This window comes from Vulpes lagopus, chromosome X (assembly GCF_018345385.1).
Source record: "Vulpes lagopus strain Blue_001 chromosome X, ASM1834538v1, whole genome shotgun sequence".
NCBI lineage: Eukaryota > Metazoa > Chordata > Mammalia > Carnivora > Canidae > Vulpes > Vulpes lagopus.
In genome coordinates this window covers 70262712-70280977 of record NC_054848.1, presented here as the reverse complement: position 1 = coordinate 70280977, position 18266 = coordinate 70262712, and the positions used below count along the sequence as shown (strand labels likewise).

The following is an 18266-nucleotide window of genomic DNA, read 5'->3' as shown; positions in this document are numbered from 1 at the left end:
GTAAAGCTATCATATAATTAAAAATTCAACGTCACTTAATATTTATAATACCAACACAATGAGCTTCGATATGATTGGATATGGTTGCTGTTAATTCAAATTGCTGACCAAGATTGTAAAAGAAAACATAAAATGGACATCACTAAATCTACTACTTTCTATTCTATGTAAAATGTACTAGGGTCTTCTTAAATGATTTATGCATTTGAAAGATAAAGCAAACAAATTTAAAATACCAATATTAAACAACCTTGCTTTAGTAACATTACCCATATGCTGGATTATGATATGTGTTCACAATTTTAAGTCCTGTTCACATTTCTGCATCATAAAAAATTGTCCTCTTTATTTCATTTTTCATAGGGTGTCCAATGCAAAACATTTTAAAAGTATTGATTTACATTCACTTTTATATTAATTTTCTATGTAGTGTTGGCTGTTTTGCCAAGCTTTTAATAAGTTAAATAAAGGCTGCTTAAATAGTTATTAACACCCAAAATTCAGAAAGTGCTTTCTATTCCTAATTTGTGTTACTGTCAAGAGTCCACTATTTTCATTACAATGATTATATTAATATGAACATTGCTAATATGTTTGAAAAGTATGTTTAAGTCTAAAGAGAAGTTAGAAAATAACAGGTAAAAACAAATGTTCCAAAGGTAATGCAAATAACTGCACATAAAAAAAACCTAAAAAATATTTTATCTGTTTTCACATGCTTGAAAAACACTGGCTTGAGGAGGCTAACATCACAGAAAGTGAATATAGACACTATGCCATCAGATAGGCAGATATCTAAAATAAGCAAAATAGAAAAAAAAAAAAACAGTTTCCTACTAGGATAAACTACCCCTCAAGCTACAGGGCAATTTCAGCAACAACTATGAAAAGAATTCTACACAATCACAATTCTCTGACACTATTCTTCAAACCAGTATTTGCTGTTTTGTCATGTGGTAGGAAAACTCAGTGACAATGATTTATTGCTATGCATTCCTTTGGATCCTCATAAAATGTATTGCCATATACCTGTACATCCTGTAACAGGTTGGGTGGGAATAAAATTTTTCAAACTTATTGGTTATTTCTTAGCAGTCACTGTTTCTTTTCACAAACTTTATCAAAGGAATATGCTCAAAAATCTGTAATATTATAGTTCTCATTCTGAAACACACAGATCATAGTATATGCAAAGTTTAATGCAATTTGTAATGGCAGATCAGGCTTTATTTCACAGTCAAACTCACAGACTTTTTAGGATGGTAGAGTTGTAAACATTCAAGTCCATTAATTCAATAGGCAACCATAAAAAGACCATTGTGTAAAGCACACTGTATTATGTGTAGCTTATGAATATGGTTCAAATCAATCCAATAGGTTTCATTCCAAAGTGGAAGAAAAACTTCATTCCTTTTCTCTGATTACACCTAAAAATTTATGGATACAAAATAGTGCCAGATTAATCAAAATTCATCCTTATGGAGAAGCATAAGTTATTATTGATGGCAGGTCAATATCCACATCAATTCATACAATACTATATGTAAATTACACTGTACCAGCCATAAAGAAACAAATAAAAGGGCAAGAGGGCCCCTTCTCCATAGGAGTCTGAAATATAAATAAGAAAAGCAGACATACATGCATGTAACTATTACAGAGCATAAGCAGGTGCAGGTGAACATAAACAGCAAAAAATAAATGTTGAGGGAATACATAGTGAGGGAATGATTTGGGGATATAGTTAATGATGGTTCATAAAATGCATTTTTAAACGTTTGCCTTTGGCAGAAAATAATATAAGGAAATGACTTTAAGAGTCTTTATCATCTGAATGATTAAATAACATGAATTTGAAATTTCTGACTCAATTTAATATTCTGAAATGACTGTACTTTGATAAGGTTTGTGAAGCTATTAGTGTATGTGTTTATATATTTACTGGGTTTAAACAAAAAGAAACCAGTTCAAACTGTGGTAAGGAATGAAATCAGCCATAAGTGGACAAATGCCCAGATTTTAATGAACATCAGGTTTGAAAAATAGTTATGTAACAAAGATTTAGAAACCGTTTTCTTCAATATTTTAAAAGGAATTATAAATCCCTGTCTGTATTTAATTAAACAATATTTGTAAATGCAAAAAAATAAAATGCTAAGAAATCATTCAGTCTTATGGAAGAACATTTTTCTCTTCAAACTCATTTATAAACACTAATCTAGTTCCAATAGCAAAGATAAAATAGGATTAGAAGTAAGCAAACAAGAACATAGAACATAGAAGCTTAGATCTAGGCAGTTCCAAAATCATTTATACAGGGAAAACCTGAAGCCAAAAGAGGTTACTGATTGCACTATAGTCACAGAGAGTGAGAGATCAAGGGCTAGAAATACAGATCTCATGACTGGAATTTTAGTGTGACTCTATCAAATAACACACTCTCAGAATTTAGTATTGTTGAAAAAGTTTCTTTATAATGGTAACAAGGCCAATAAGGTTTAATTTCATTAAGGAGAGTTCTATAAGTAGTACATAGTTCTACCTTTTCAGATCTTCTAAACTAGCTAAGGTTTTTACCTAAACAGAATTTAGCTAACCTGTTATTTCAATGGTTTTATGGATAATTCTCCTTTGCATAATCTTAGAAATAAAATTTGGAATATAATCTATCCAGAACCTCACAATATGACCTTATTTGGAAATAGGGTGTTGTAGAAATAATTAAGGTAAGGATAGAGATAAAAAGATACTGGATTAGAGTAGGCCTCAAATCCAGTTAGAATATCCTCATAAGAGACACAGAAAAAAACACTCAGAGACATAGAGAAAGCCATGTAACTACAGAGGCAGAGATTGGGATTATACCACCAAAAACTAAGGAATGACAGAACCTGGAAAGAGCAAGGAAAAGATCCTCCCCTAGAGACTCAGGAGGGACCTCCCATCCAATACCTTGGTATCAGACATCTGGACACCTGAATTGTGAGGGAATAAATTTCTGTTGTTTTAAAGTCACCCAGTTTTTGATGATTGTTACAGAAGCCCTAGGAAACTAAAGTAATAGTATTAAATGATTATTGTTTAACTTCAAGTATTCTTTTACTGTTATATAAGACACTCAAGGGATTTAGCCTTTTATAGACTATTTTTCTTTGTTTTCCATGTAAATTCCTCTTATACAAATTATTCTCATTCTTGGGTTTATTCTTACATTTGGTTCTTTCCTTTTCTGATTTTGTTGTTCTTTCATTGCTCTTGTTTGCTCATTTGTTAATGTCCAGTAGGAAAACTAATTATTTGTTTGCTGTATTGGTTACTTATTGGTTTCTGCCAGAGAGATTCTAAAGTAGGGGATGATCAAATAAAACCTTATGGCTGTTGGTAGGTTTAAATCTGGTTGAAATAGAAGTTATGATTTATACTATTTAATGGTTATAGGCATTTCTAGGGAATAATAGAAGACTTTTTATAAAAAAAATATATCAAAACTCTGGGTTAATAAAGTAAAACAAGTCTCTCTCCTGGAACAATGTAAAAAGCTTTTCTAAAAACAATGCTAATATTCACCATGAGTTCCCAAGAAGGGAAAATATTACACTGCACTCCCAGAATGAATTTAAGCATGTGATGTAGACACATATCCCACCACCACCACTTTTGGAGTTGAGGAAAAGGTTGAGGATAGTATCTCTTATCGGAAAGAAGAAAGATTTTTGGACCACAGTCAAATAGTAGATAAAAAAAAAGTCCAAAAGACCACTGCTTAGGGGTGGCTCACCAGATTTGCTAACAATTCTCAGGACACTCAAAGGAAAAGTAAGGATAATGATGTTCTTTGTTTCCTTCCCCTCTCTCTAAAACCCACAATACACACATAGGAACACCAGAGGCTCTTCCTGGAAGCAGTGTGTTACTTTTCCTCTTTTACACAATTTGTAAGCCACAAGGAGTAATGCTAAATGCTGAACATAAAGGATGAATAAAATACAACTCTTGATCTTCTGGAGAACTCCATGCAGTAACTTTTCTTCTCAAATTATAAAAGTTCCTATACTGGCTGGTGCTTAACAAACTCATATCCCCTTCTTAGGGAACACTCCCCACAGCTACCTTCTGAGATAATAGTCCTAGGTAAGCAAATTCTGGACCATATCACCCCACCCCCCTCTCCTTTACCATGGGCAAACTTATATAATTAGAGAGGGTGACCTGATCATAGTATGGTCTGGCATGCAGACTGAGGTGGCCTGACAAGAAAACCTTTGCCTGAGCAGAAACAAAAGAGGGCCAGTGTCTCCCCATTATGAATTTGGATAATACAGAGATGGCCAGGCAGTTAATATCAGGAAAAGACACTGACTCAGGGAGAGCCCATGTTAACAAAACAAATCAAGTAAATGTGTCATGAATTTCTGCTAAGTTAAGGGAGGTTGACAACAAAAATAACCATGGATGGCTCTAGGATGACCATGGGACGTTAAGTGACCTTCAATATCAGCCTCCATGAGGCACAGCTATACTGATGTCCCAGAAATTCCTGTGAGATTTCAAGCTCCCTTACTGAAACATGTCATTTGGTCTCCCCGCTTCATGCTTGTGTTTAAAAACACAGACAGATCATACCATTCCTTTCCTCAAAACCCTCTAGCATCTTCCTAGCTCAGTCAGAGTAAAAACTAAGTCTTCCAAGACTCTTCACTCTGCCTCCAGGGTCAGTGGCTTCTGACATTCCTGGAAGAGGCCAAGTATTTGCTCTTGGCATTTCCTGTTTCGACCAATGTTCCTCCACCAGCTGACTACAGACCTCACTCCCACACTTCCTTTAGACCTCTGTTCAAATGTCACTAAAGTCAGAGATTCTTTTTCACTGACTACCTGATATAAAATAGCAACATCCACTCCTCAGCACAAATCACGACCTGAACATTTTCTCTGTGTGTGTATACAATTATAATTGTCTCATTCTCCTATTAGAATGTGAGCTCCATATGGACAAGCCCCATAGGAACAAGGGGAATTTTTGTTATTCCTTTGTAAAATATCCATCTAATATATAAAAGCAGACCATACACTAAATGCTAATCATTGAACTATTCCAATTTAAGATATTGCCAATGAAAATTAACCCCAATGGTAAAATAATGTTCTCTTAATATACCTTATAATAGTAAATTGGAATATCATATAAATGACATTTGAGTTACTAGAGCTATCATCTCCAATGGATAGGGCTAAGAAGTTTCAGATTTCACTATACAAAGCCATGTGGATATCAGTAAAGATAAATTTTTCAATGCAATGATATATATTAAGATATCACACTTCAAAAATAAATACATTTGGTTATGTAACATGTAAACTTTCACATGACTTTTTAATTAGAGAAAATATAGACTCTATGGGGGCTATAGTATCATTAAAAATTAATCTGAGTTATATGGCTAACTTCTCTACAACCAAAAAAAATCTTTGTTTCTTAAACTGGTGATGAGTACATAGCTGCTTTTATACTCTCCTTAACTTATGACTGAAAAAATTTCATAGTGTTTTTTTTTTTTAATTCAGGAAGGCAAATTTTAGTGAAGCAAATAAAGTAAAAGTATTTAATATGTGATGAGAGTGAAAGGAAGATACTTTTAAAACTTTACTTACTGTAAAGTAGTACAAAGAACTGGTTAAGGGCCTAGGTTCTGGAGTCACACAGCCTGAATGAAATCTGCTCTGACACTAGCCATGTAGCATTAAAATGTAGCAAACTGGGAAGCCCCAGTGGCGCAGCGGTTTAGCGCCGCCTGCAGCCCAGGGCGTGATCCTGGAGACCCTGGATCGAGTCCCACATCAGGCTCTCAGTATGATGCCTGCTTCTCCCTCTGCCTGTGTCTCTGTCTCTCTCTCTATGAATAAAATAAATAAATAAAAATAAATAAATAAATGAATGAATGAATGAATGAATGAATAAATAAATAAATAAATTATAGCAAACTGGGCAGCCCGGGTGGCACAGTGGTTTAGTGCCTGCCTTCAACCCAGGGCGTGATCCTGGAGACCCCAGATCGACTCCCACATCAGGCTGCTCCCTGAATGGAGCCTGCTTCTCCCTCTGCTTGTGTGTCTGCCTCTCTCTCTCTGTCTCTCATGAATAAATAAATGAAAATTAAAAAAAAAAAAAGAAACTTGTACTCAGCTGATTTAAAAAAACAAAACATAAAAAAATAGAATGTAGCAAACTACTTAACCTTTCTGAGCCTCAAGCTCCTCATTGATAAAATGCAAACAATAGGGATCCCTGGGTGGCGCAGCGGTTTGGCGCCTGCCTTTGGCCCAGGGCGCGATCCTGGAGACCCGGGATCGAATCCCACGTCGGGCTCCCTGCATGGAGCCTGCTTCTCCCTCTGCCTATGTCTCTGCCTCTCTCTCTCTCTCTCTCTCTGTGTGACTATCATAAATAAATAAATAAATAAAAATGCAAACAATGCTGACACTACTAATAAAGATACACTAATTGCATGTGTATATATCAAAATCTTAGAATATTTCCTGAATGATAGTAAATGCTAATTTTATAAATTTTTTATTATTTTTAAATGTTTTTAAAGATGCCTATGAGGCACCTATGAATACAACTGGAGAAAGTCTGAATCTCAAGAGAGGTCTGAGGTGGAAATATAAATTTAGGCATCAAAGAGACATACACACACTTGATCTCAGAATATTGCCTAGCAAATAATATGTACCATATAAATGTTAGAATGTTAACTATTACTATTTTTAGTGAGCATTTCAGAAGTTAATTGAATTTAAGCTTATTAAAATCAAGTTGACACTTAAATGCATATAGTATGAGCTTACTAAAGACTTAATGAATATTTTTAAAGAATTATTTTTATAATTCTTTCTGGTAACTTTTTTAAAGTTGTTTTTAATAGTTTATTATATACCCAAAGGTAAAATAAATATTTTATTCTTTACATAAACATTTGTGAGGAATCCAGAAATACTTGCTTGACAATCACATATACTTTTTGGTAGTATTATTTTACAAGACAAATGCAAAATCATTATGTATCACATTTACATATTGGCTTGTTAAATTTTTTTTAGGTTTTTAGAGTTTGATTACTACCTACAAAATAAAACAAAATTAGCATATCCATGAAATGAAGCTATGCCTCTATTGATCCAACTACCACAATTTATTCCTTATTTTCCCTCCACAACACATTTCCTATATTAATCATTTTTGGGAAAATACACAAGAAACTTTTGGTCAATGATTTCATCAAATTGGAAACATTTTCTAGATATAAAAGAAATAACTTAGGTGACAAGATTTAACAAAAGACATTCCCTGAAATGTCACACATAGACAGGATATGGCCTTAAAAGTTCAAGACTTGCTGAGTTCATGTAGGAAATGATATTTATGAATTGTCAGGTATCTTTTCCTTGTCCCTGTTTTTTTTTTTCCTCAATGAATCATTTCTTTTTCTTTCAAGTGTTTATTTAAATTCCAGGTAGCTAATATACAGTGTAATATTAATTTTAAGTGTAGAATTTAGTGATTTAATGCTTACATACAACACCCTGTGCTCATCACAAGTGACCTCCTTAATTTTCATCACCTATTTAACTCATCCCCCAACCCACCAAGCTCCCGTCTGGTAACCATCAGTTTGTTCTCTATAGTCAAGAGTCTGTTTCTTGGTTTGACTCTCATTTTTCCCCGTGTGTTTGTTTTGTTTCTTAACTCCATATATTAGTGAAATCATATGGTATTTGTCTTTCCCTTACTGACTTATTTCAGTTAGTATAATACTCCTTAGCTTTATCCATGTCATTGCAAATGGCAAGATTTCATTATTTTTGATGGATGAGGAATACTATACTCCATTTTAAAAATTCTTTATCCAAAAAAAAATAATAATAAAAAATAAAATAAATAAATAAATAAAAATTCTTTATCCATTTATCAGTTCGTGGAGACTTGGGCTTTTTCCATAATTTTGTATATCGTTGATGATGCTTATACAAACATCGGGATGCATGTGTCCTTTCAATGAGTATTTTTGTATTCTTTGGGTAAATACCTAGTAAGACAATTGCTGGATCATAGGGTAGTTCTATTTTTAACTTTTTGAGGTACCTCCATACTGTTTGTTACAGTGGCTGTGCAACTTTGCAATTCCCACCAAAAGTGTAAGAGGGTTTCCCTTTCTCTGCATCCTCAGGAACACCTCTTGTTTCCTGTGTTGTTCATTATAGCCATTCTGACAGGTGTGAGCTGATATTTCATTATAGTTTTGATTTGTATTTCCCTGGTGAATGATATTGAGTTTCTTTTCATGTGTCTGTCCTTCATCTGTATGTCTTCTTGGAAAAATGTCTATTCATGTCGTCTGATTTTTTAACTGGATTATTTAGTTATCAGATGTTGAGTTTGATAAGTTCTTTATAGATTTTGAATACTAACCCTTTATGAGATACATCATTTGCAAATATCTTCTCCCACTCCATTGGTTGCCCTTTAGTTTTGTTGTTTCTTTTTTTTTTTTTTTTAAGATTTTACTTATTTATTCATGAGAGACATAGAGAGAGAGGCAGACACGAAGGCAGAGACAGAAGCAGGCTCCATGCAAGGAGCCCAATGTGGGACTCCATCCCTGGTCTCCAGGATCACACCCTGGGCTGAAGGTAGGCACCAAACTGCTAAGCCACATGGGCATTCCAGTTTTGTTGTTTCTTCTGGTGTGCAGAAGCTCTTGATCTTGATGAATTCCAAATAGTTCGTTTTTGCGTTTGTTCTCCTTGCTTCAGGAGACACATCTAGTAAAAAGCGGCTATGGCTGATATCAAAGAGGTTACTGTCTATGTTGTCCTTTAGGATTTTAATGGTTTCCTGCCTCACATTTAGGTCTTCAATCCATTTTGAATTTATTTTTGTGTATGGTGTAAGAGAATGGTCCAGTTTCATTCTTCTGCGTGTTTCTTTCCAGTTTTCCCAACACAATTTGTTAAAGAGACTGTTTTTTTTTTCATTGGATATTTTTTCCTGCTTTGTTGAATATTAATTGACTATATAGTTATGGGTCCATTTCTGGATTTTCTATTCTGTTCTGCTGATCAATGTGTCTGTTTTTGTGCCAGTACCACACTGTCTTGAGGTGGTAACTAACCTTTTTGATTCATCATTTCAAAAAGAAAATAGAAATTTAAAAAATATAAGAATTTATATTTCTCAGATTATACTCAAAAGATGAATCTGAATTTAGTAGGTAAAATAAGATGATTACTAACAGTTAATAACAACAGTAATAATATTAGCTTTGATTTGAAAAAATTTTCAAATTTACTTATTCAGTTAATTTAGAATCAATTTCAATATAAATGATACATCTTATATGCCAACAAGCCATAGAAAAACAACCCAAAAGACAAGACTGGAGAGGAAGGGGAGCACTATCCAAGTCATTCACCTTCTAAACAAAACTAAAAAGGAAGTATGAATGTTGGTGGAAGGTTTAAAATGCATTTTAAAAATCTGCCACCGAAATATGCATGTATAAGATAACCCAACCTAAAAATGTTTGTTGATTTCTATTCATTTTATAGGCAGATGTACTTACTATTCTTCCACTGGAGTCTCTTACCTGCAGTAGAATTGCAGTAAAGCACATGATTTCAATCAGAAGAATAAGAGGAGCTGAAAGGTAATTGATAAAGCTAGAAAGAACCCCAAGGAACAGAGAAAAAGGACAATTATCGCCAGATAATAGCAGAAGGAGAGAGACTGGTCCTCCCTTAATTTTGGTGTACACATCACAACATATCAATCAGTTCCCAGGCACAAACACAGCCAAAAAGGGCTTTTCTGGTTACAATTTCCCTAGTTCTGGAGGAATATTCCAAGAGTGAGGAAAAAGTAGCTACCCATCCAATGGCCACTTGAACCAACTCAGACAATTCTGAGAGTGACCTACAAGGTCATAAAATATCAGACTGTGATCTCAGGGTTTCTGCAATTGTGTGATATCACAGATACACACACACACACACACACACACACACACACACACACACACTCACACATCTCCTAGACTGTATCTTTCCACACTGAAATTCTAAGGAAGAAATACACCCCTCATTGCTTCTCCTCCAATGTGGTTTTGCTCAAGGCAGGCAAACTTTCAAGAGTAGTTCAGAATTTCTTATGTTTATTAAGACTAGAATTTGCAGAGACATCTGATGACTTCAATAACAAATAGATATATTAACTATTTGTTGTTTCTGAAAAATTGTCATTTATGAATTTTCTGTATCTGAGGGGAGAACAAGTTAATTTTATGCCTCAGAAAGCTTAAACAAGTATTGATAGCAAGTTTTCATAAGGGTTGGCAAAAAAGACCATATTCTGATAGTTTTCCTGACAGTATGGATTACTGTCAATGCTGCACTTAAAGGATTTTCAAAGTTTTACACTTCATTTTTGTGAATGCAGCTAAGACAACTGATGATTTTCTCTTCTACCTGTCCAAATCTCTACTAATATAACAAAATTAGTATCTTAAAAGATATCATCTTTATGTATATAACTGAGGACTTACTTTATTCCATTATTTAATGGTATCACATAATTTAATAAATACTAATATGTACTATTTATTATGACTAGGATGTGTTATTATATTGAGGAGAAAAATTTATTCTGAATAATTAAAAGTATTAATCTTCAAAAACAAAACAAAAGGCTTTTCAAGTGAAATTAGAAAAAAAATCACAAAGGAAAGTCAGTATTTTTGAAAAAGTATTTTAAATAAAATGTTCAAATAAAATATCAGTTATTAACTAAGCTTAATATTCATATAATTAGTTTTATTTGTTTGCTTAACCTGTAAGAATAAAACGTTGTTATATATAAAATTGAGCATTTAGTACTCTACAGAATACATCAGAACATCAAACTTACAGAAAGTCTGGTCCATGAACCATGTAACTACAACAGACTACAATTTGATTCAAATATCACCACATTATATTTGAAGTAATTACTAAACTTAATAACATTTTAAGAAAACATTTTTCAAACATAGTATAATCTTATTCTTTAAAAAGTGCACTTAAACATAGCATAACCTATGTTTGCTGTTATTTTAGTTATAATCTTATTTTTAAACATAAACTTATATTAATAAGATCTGGTATTTAAAGGTAGTAAAATCTTATTGTTATAAAACATAAACCTGTGGTAGTAAGAGTTGTTAAACATAATTTTATTTTTTAAAAAACATATATCTATGATAAGAGCAAATCACTCAATAAATATTGAACTCAGCATCTGAATTCATAAATTGTTGTCTTCAGCACATTCAAATTAGTCAGTTACTATATTTAGCAAGAGATAATAGGACTATAAACTAACTCCAAACACAGAAAGTCTAATGTAAAAACAACAGAATTTTTGTTTTTGTCTCTTAACTGGTTCCCTGACTGCATCTATAGTCTCCTAATATATGGACATTTCAGAAAAAGAAGCTCCCACACAACAAATAATTTTTAATTTTCTTCTGAACCTTTTTTCTCCCAAATCCATTCATACAGGACTGTTTTCATTTGCTTGCTGGTAAATCCAACAAAAAGTCCAGTCAATTTATCCATTACCATCTCCTTCTGAGCTTCAAATACAGTTAGAAAAACAGAAAAGTTCAAAGCATTTGGAAAAGCAGTGAGCTTCAAAAGGATGCTAGTTGAGATGCTTTGTTGCAAAAAAATCTACTTCCTAAAAGTCAACAGATTAAACTCACTCACAGATGGAGGCAAGGATCTTCAGAAAATGAAAAATCTTTTTCCTGCTTCAATCAGCAGATTTACAAAAACGCTCCACATCCACAGTGGGGTAGATGTAGCCCTCATTGGTGAGATAATCAAGGGCTTGCTTGATGGCCCTGTCACTCATGCTGTGAAGCTGAGTCTGGAGCTCATGCACACTGTTGCCTTCCTATTGAGGACATTCAAGATTCAAAACGCAGGACTTCCTTGCGGATGAAGTGGAGATTGTGGTACTCGCCATAATTCTGGACCTCATCTATGTTTGATGGGACAACAGGCCAACTGGGCCCAGAGGCCACTTGGTGGGCTTTATCCAGTATCATATGTGCATTGACCATTTCCAGAATATGCGTGGTGGACTCATTCATGTCCTCCAAAACACGGATGTTCAATACCTCAAGACCCTTTGCTTCTTTAAAACATTTGAGAACACCAATCGCTTTGATATATACTCCTACTGGAAGAAGCAACATCCCCTATTTTGCTTTATTTCTTCCGAGCCACTGGTGGACCTCAATAAGCTTGGTGGTCACATCATCAATTCTATTTTAAAAATGTAGTTTGAAGCCCTATCTGCGTTCCTGATTATCCCCAGAATAGAGGCCTGGGAAACTTCAATTTTCCTAATCCTGAAGACATTGTCAACCAGGGTGGAGGTGAGCATTTGGTTTACACAACAAGGTAATATCCTAGATTCACATCCTGGATCCTGAGGCCTCAGTAGTAGTAGCTGCACGACCCTTAAATGACCATTCATTGCTTCCAAAAACTCCACCCACATCAGAGGTGCTGGCATAGGTCACAACCCCACTCTTATTAATCTTGAGGAGAGCTCAGACAGATTAGGAGATAGGTTTTGGCTCTAGCCAGTGAGTTCCTCAAGTGTGCTTTAACCTCTACAGAAGGCTATAATCAAATGCTTTGACGTGTTTTGATACAAAGAGCCTCATGTGACCTGTGGAGCCAATCACCTACCAGAACACTGCTGCTTCCAGCCAATCAGGACCTACCAGCTTCTCACCTGGTCCCATAATTCTTTGGACTTGTCTGGTAGTTGCTGTGCTATATTTTATTTTATTTTTTATTTTTTATTTTTTTTTTAATTTTTATTTATTTATGATAGTCACAGAGAGAGAGAGAGAGGCAGAGACACAGGCAGAGGGAGAAGCAGGCTCCATGCACCGGGAGCCCGACGTGGGATTCGATCCCGGGTCTCCAGGATCGCACCCTGGGCCAAAGGCAGGCGCCAAACCGCTGCGCCACCCAGGGATCCTGCTGTGCTATATTTTAAAGGCCCTGCATGTAGTTTCAAGCCTTTCTTGATATCTTTATAAAAATGCATTTTTAGTAGGTACCCCTCTCCTTCATTCCTAAGTGCAACAACTTCTTCTATACTTACTTCTTAAATATTCATTTATTCACCCATTTAAATAGAAAATTTCAGAGCACACAGTGCACTATGGTAAAGAGCTGTAGGTTTACATGGCAGGGGTTCCAAAAATGGTTATGGTTCTCATAGAATTCATATTCTTGTTCAAATCATTAAGACTAAAAGCATTCTAGAAGAAATGACAAGACAGTCATCTTGGAATGATCATCATACTCAAAATGAGTCACATCTTACCACTGCCTTTTTAATTTTTTTATTACAGAATTATAATTTTCCAGTTATTCTGACAAATGTCTATAGGTAAAAATAAATAATATCATATATTTTGAACTTCTACATGAATACAAATAAACTATATTATTGTCAAGGTTCTATTAATAGGTCAGAGAGAAATACAAAATGTGGGCTCCATTATATATTAAGAAAAAAGTGAATAAAATCAAAATACCATTTCTGTATATTTTTATGCAGTATTTTCTGAACTTTGGGTTGTAGCAATTTATAAGAATATATCCCAGAATGATTTCATATTACATTGAAAACGTATTTTTCCCCATAAAACATTTTATTTTGGTTAAAATTAACTTAAAGTTTTTGTTATGATGAATGAAGGACATCACTTAGTGGAATCCACCACTGGTAAAGAACTCCTTAAAAAACCCTTTGTGGTTAAAAAAACAGCCTAAATGTATAGAGCTTTGAGTTCATTAGTACCTTCTCTCATTTATTTTACTGGTTAAAATAATTTTGCTATCTCAAAATACAAAAACATATGAATAGTATATCTAAAACTTGTAGAATAAAAAACTGTATTTATTTCTCAGGTTAAAAATAAATAATATCAGAGCCATAATACTTAATTTGTTTTACAAATAAAATACACACTGATTGTTATCTGAGCATACAGATTGCCAAGTAAATGTAGATATTTAACTTCTGGGTCCATGTTTTATATAATGAAAGAGGAATTAAACATGCAAGTAATATTTGTATTCTTAAAATTACACATTATTAAGATATTAGATTAACTATTTTTTAAATGTTTGCAAACTTATAATCAGACATTGCTGTTTTATTAGCTAACATCAGAATGCTAGTCAGAAAATCGTGAGGTTAAAATGATGTAAATGATTGTATTTCTAAAAACTACATACAGTATAAACTGAATGAATCATATAAAAGTAATAAGAATGACTTACCTGACAGGATTGCTGGTTAAAGAAACACGCAGAGATTCAAGGCAATTAAGAAGTTTCTCATCTGAAATACCAGATCGTAATTCGTGAACATATTCTTGTGAAGACAAGGTGCATTCATGTTTGCTGTTTTTCAGCCCTCCCTATAAAAAAATATCATTTTATATAAACAACAGGCTTTAAAATAACTTTGAACATAAAACAATGCATGAATAAGTACATATTTTACTGTAGAAAAAGATGAGCAGAGTGCTATGCACTTAAAAATTCCTGGTCATAGAATTGATGTGGTAAAATCATGTTATATATATCCCAACACTCTCCTCATCCTCAATTAAAAGGAAATTGCACTTCTAGTGCTCATATTCTAAACAGACTATGTACTTGAGATTGAGTGTCACTGACATGGATGCCTAAATTTATAATCCAGGCACTGGCATTAACATTACCTGGTACTACTAAACCCACAGGATGAACATTTACAAATCATGTTAATTTACCTAGTTAAGATCCTTATATTCTATCTGAAAAAATACAGTGACCAAAATTTAATATAAAACCTTATCATGTTCCAAAACTATTGAAATATATCAGAGAATTAGCTTACCTCTAAAAACAAGTGAAAAGTTATTAAAATGAAAAACAATACAGTCTCGACTTAGCATGTTAATCTATTCACTAATTCCCAACTATTCCTTCCTATGTTACTCCCATGTTGTAGATTAATCTTAAAAAGTCATTAAATGCATTTATCTGATAATGACTAGTATTTAGCTCAATTTATAAAATACATAGTTATTTCTAGAATTTATTATCTCATCACAGCTCCTTAGCTTCATCACATTGCCATAACTACACAAGTAGTTTGGGGAAAAGACTGAGAGGAAAACATCATCAACACATTCATTATACTAATAATTCAGTTTCACATTCTAGATATGTATAATCATAACTGCCCCCATTCCTATATTACAAATATATTCCTCTGAATTAAAATTCTAGTTTGAGTCATATTTTCCAAGTTCATACTAATCACACTTAGTTTCTGTAACTACCCAAGCTAGAATAAGGAAAGCATTGTTTTTCAATTTGGTAGAAGGCATATCATTAGAGGATACAGAATTACAAAAAAAAAAAAAAAAAGTGTTGATAATGAGAAATGGATTCCATAAGGTTTCATCATGTTTGACTTTTATTGAGAAGACATCCTCAATATAGAAATTGTCAATCATTCTCAATGTCTAAATTTTTTAAAATTCCATTGAATAGTAAGTAAATGTTTGAAGTCTGATAACGTCTTCTGTAGGGGAATTGTGTTCCCTTATAGTGCTGTAGCACTATCACTATTACAACACTTAAGACATTGGGGTAGGGGGTCATTATTTGCGTCTATCACTCTTCTAGACTTGTAACTCCATATATGCGAAGTATCTAACACAATGACTTGATTTAGTGAGCCTCAAAGGAAGTGTGCTATTATTGAATCTAACCATAACAATTACAGAACAAGGAATACAATTTCATAGTTAGCTCCCATATTTTCTGTAATGTGCACAACTTTATTTTTCTTGATTTGTTACGATTTACAGATGTTCAAGACTTCTACTGAATGGATCATTACATGGCAAAGTAAAAACATCACCATGAAATCCTTTCCACATTTCTATAACTTATTTACTCAACTCTTAAGACTGTAGATCCACAAAGAATGATAGCGAGTAAACATTTAGAGTATAAAATGTTGTGAGTCTGCAGTCATAGGCCACTTTCATATGACCCTCAAACTCATTCTCTTAATGGATAACAAGGCCCTACTGACTCTTCCCTGGAGGCTTGTACATGAGTTTATTACTGTAGAATATAAACCTTTATATTTGCTGTTTTTTCTGCCTGAAGGATTCTTACTCCTGACATCTCCATTATTAACTCATCGTCTAAGTCTCAGCCCAATAGTCCTCAACCCACCACATGAATCATCTCATCATTTTAAATTTCAATTATAGTATTAGGTCTATGTAACCTTATATTGTTTAGTACTTTACTTGTTTACTGTGTCTTCCTCATTAAAACATAAGCTCTATGAGGCAGGAATCTTGTCAACCTTGTTCACCACTGTATCTCCAGATATTAACACAATGCTTGGCACACAGTAAGTACTCAAAGCATATTTCTTTTTTTTTTTTTTTTAAAGTAGGCTCCATGCTGAGGGCTTGAACATGGAGCTTGAATTCACAATCCTGAGATCAAGACCTGAGCTGAGATCAAGAGTTGGATGTTTAACCAAGTGAGCCACTCAAGTGCCCCTCAAAACATTTCTTGAATGAATGGATAGATGAACTGATCGTGAATAAACAAATAGGTGAATGTCTCATGAGTTTCAACATGCTGAAGCTTCAAAACTCAGGTTAGTTTTACCTCACAATATTATGGTTCCGAGATATTCCATTACCATATACTCAGAAATGCTAGTGTAGAACAGGTAAATTGAGACAATGTATGGCAGGCATCCTAGAAAGAGCTCAAAGTGTCACTGAGTTTTAATTGTGACCACTTCACTTATCTTCTAGGTAATTATGGAGCAGACTATTCAACTAATCCCTATAAACCTATTTGCATATTTATGATATAGGGGATCATATTTATTATAAACCTACCCTCATGTTTATTAAAAGGATTAAGACAATGCATATAAAGAGTTAAAACAGGCATTTCCTATGTGTTATCTCATAAACACAGTAAGTTACTCAGAAATGTTTGTTTCCTTCTTCTATCTAGTCATAGCTGAGATATTTATTTCTCATGGAACAACTGGGCCAGCCTAATACCTTAGGACTCCCTACTCCCCCAACTCTTATAAACAGGCTTAAATATGTAATTTAGGATACTCTGCAGTTATAAGGACTGGTAGCAATAAAATGGAGCAATATAAAAAATATATAACCTTGTAAAACAAATAACTTTTACCAAGCTTTCAAGGGTTTTAATGTAAGTTCATAATTGAAGATTATGAAAACAATAGTACACAAAGGATGAGCTGACTGTTATATATCAGCTCATCTAATAACATCATTACAGAAATAGAAAATCATGGTGACAGTCCAAGTTCCCTTAATTAGTGAGGTTTCAAGAATAAAACACTAATATTCTGGTACTCTGGTTATTTCTTTTTTCCACCACATGTCCCTTTCTCCCAATATTGTATAAAAAATTAAAGCACTAAGTATTGAATTATAAAATCTCTATTCCAAATGACAAAATATCTTCAGCACAATCAATATGCTGCAATAAAATGTTAAAGAAATCATGGAAAAACTAAACAGTGCAATAAACTAATTCTCACTATATTTAATAGGGCTATAATCCAAGAATGACATTATTAACATCCTGTTCTGATACTGAACAAAGGAAACAACTAGATAATGGAGAGATAATAATGAAAATTTTAATTAGCTGCTCTGTATGAGATTAATGAAAATTACCACTGTGCCCATTTGATCTTTAAAAAATAATGCAGACAAAGTTAGCAATTAGCATATATCATGCCATTCCAAAGCTAGGTTAACAAAAAGCTTTCCTAATTTGAAGCAATTCCTTAATTTGAAAATCATTAGGACAGAGATACTTGTCACTGTGACTGTGCCTATATTACTCTAGGATACTACACAAAAAAAACAAAAGATATTTTGGGCCAGTTTAATGTTTACATACCCTTAATTCTGACATGAAATGTTAGTATTAAAATCAAATAATACTCTTAAAAGAACATTTTAGGTTTGCATTGGAGATACTACTTCTCATATCACTATTTTTTAAATTTAGTTTTACTTTAATTCTAATTAGAAAACATACTGTTCTAT

The 18266-nt window shown here is 33.5% G+C and overlaps 1 protein-coding gene across 6 annotated transcripts in view; it reads right to left on the bottom strand.

Annotated features, from left to right (window-relative positions):
* Positions 1–18266, bottom strand: part of DIAPH2 (diaphanous related formin 2) — a 1156455-nt gene that overhangs the window by 806215 nt on the left and 331974 nt on the right. For all 6 annotated transcript variants that reach the window (XM_041741554.1, XM_041741555.1, XM_041741556.1 and 3 more), the window contains one exon: positions 14413–14552. In XM_041741554.1, coding sequence (XP_041597488.1) covers positions 14413–14552 — 140 coding nt within the window. The remainder of the gene's footprint in view (positions 1–14412; positions 14553–18266) is intronic.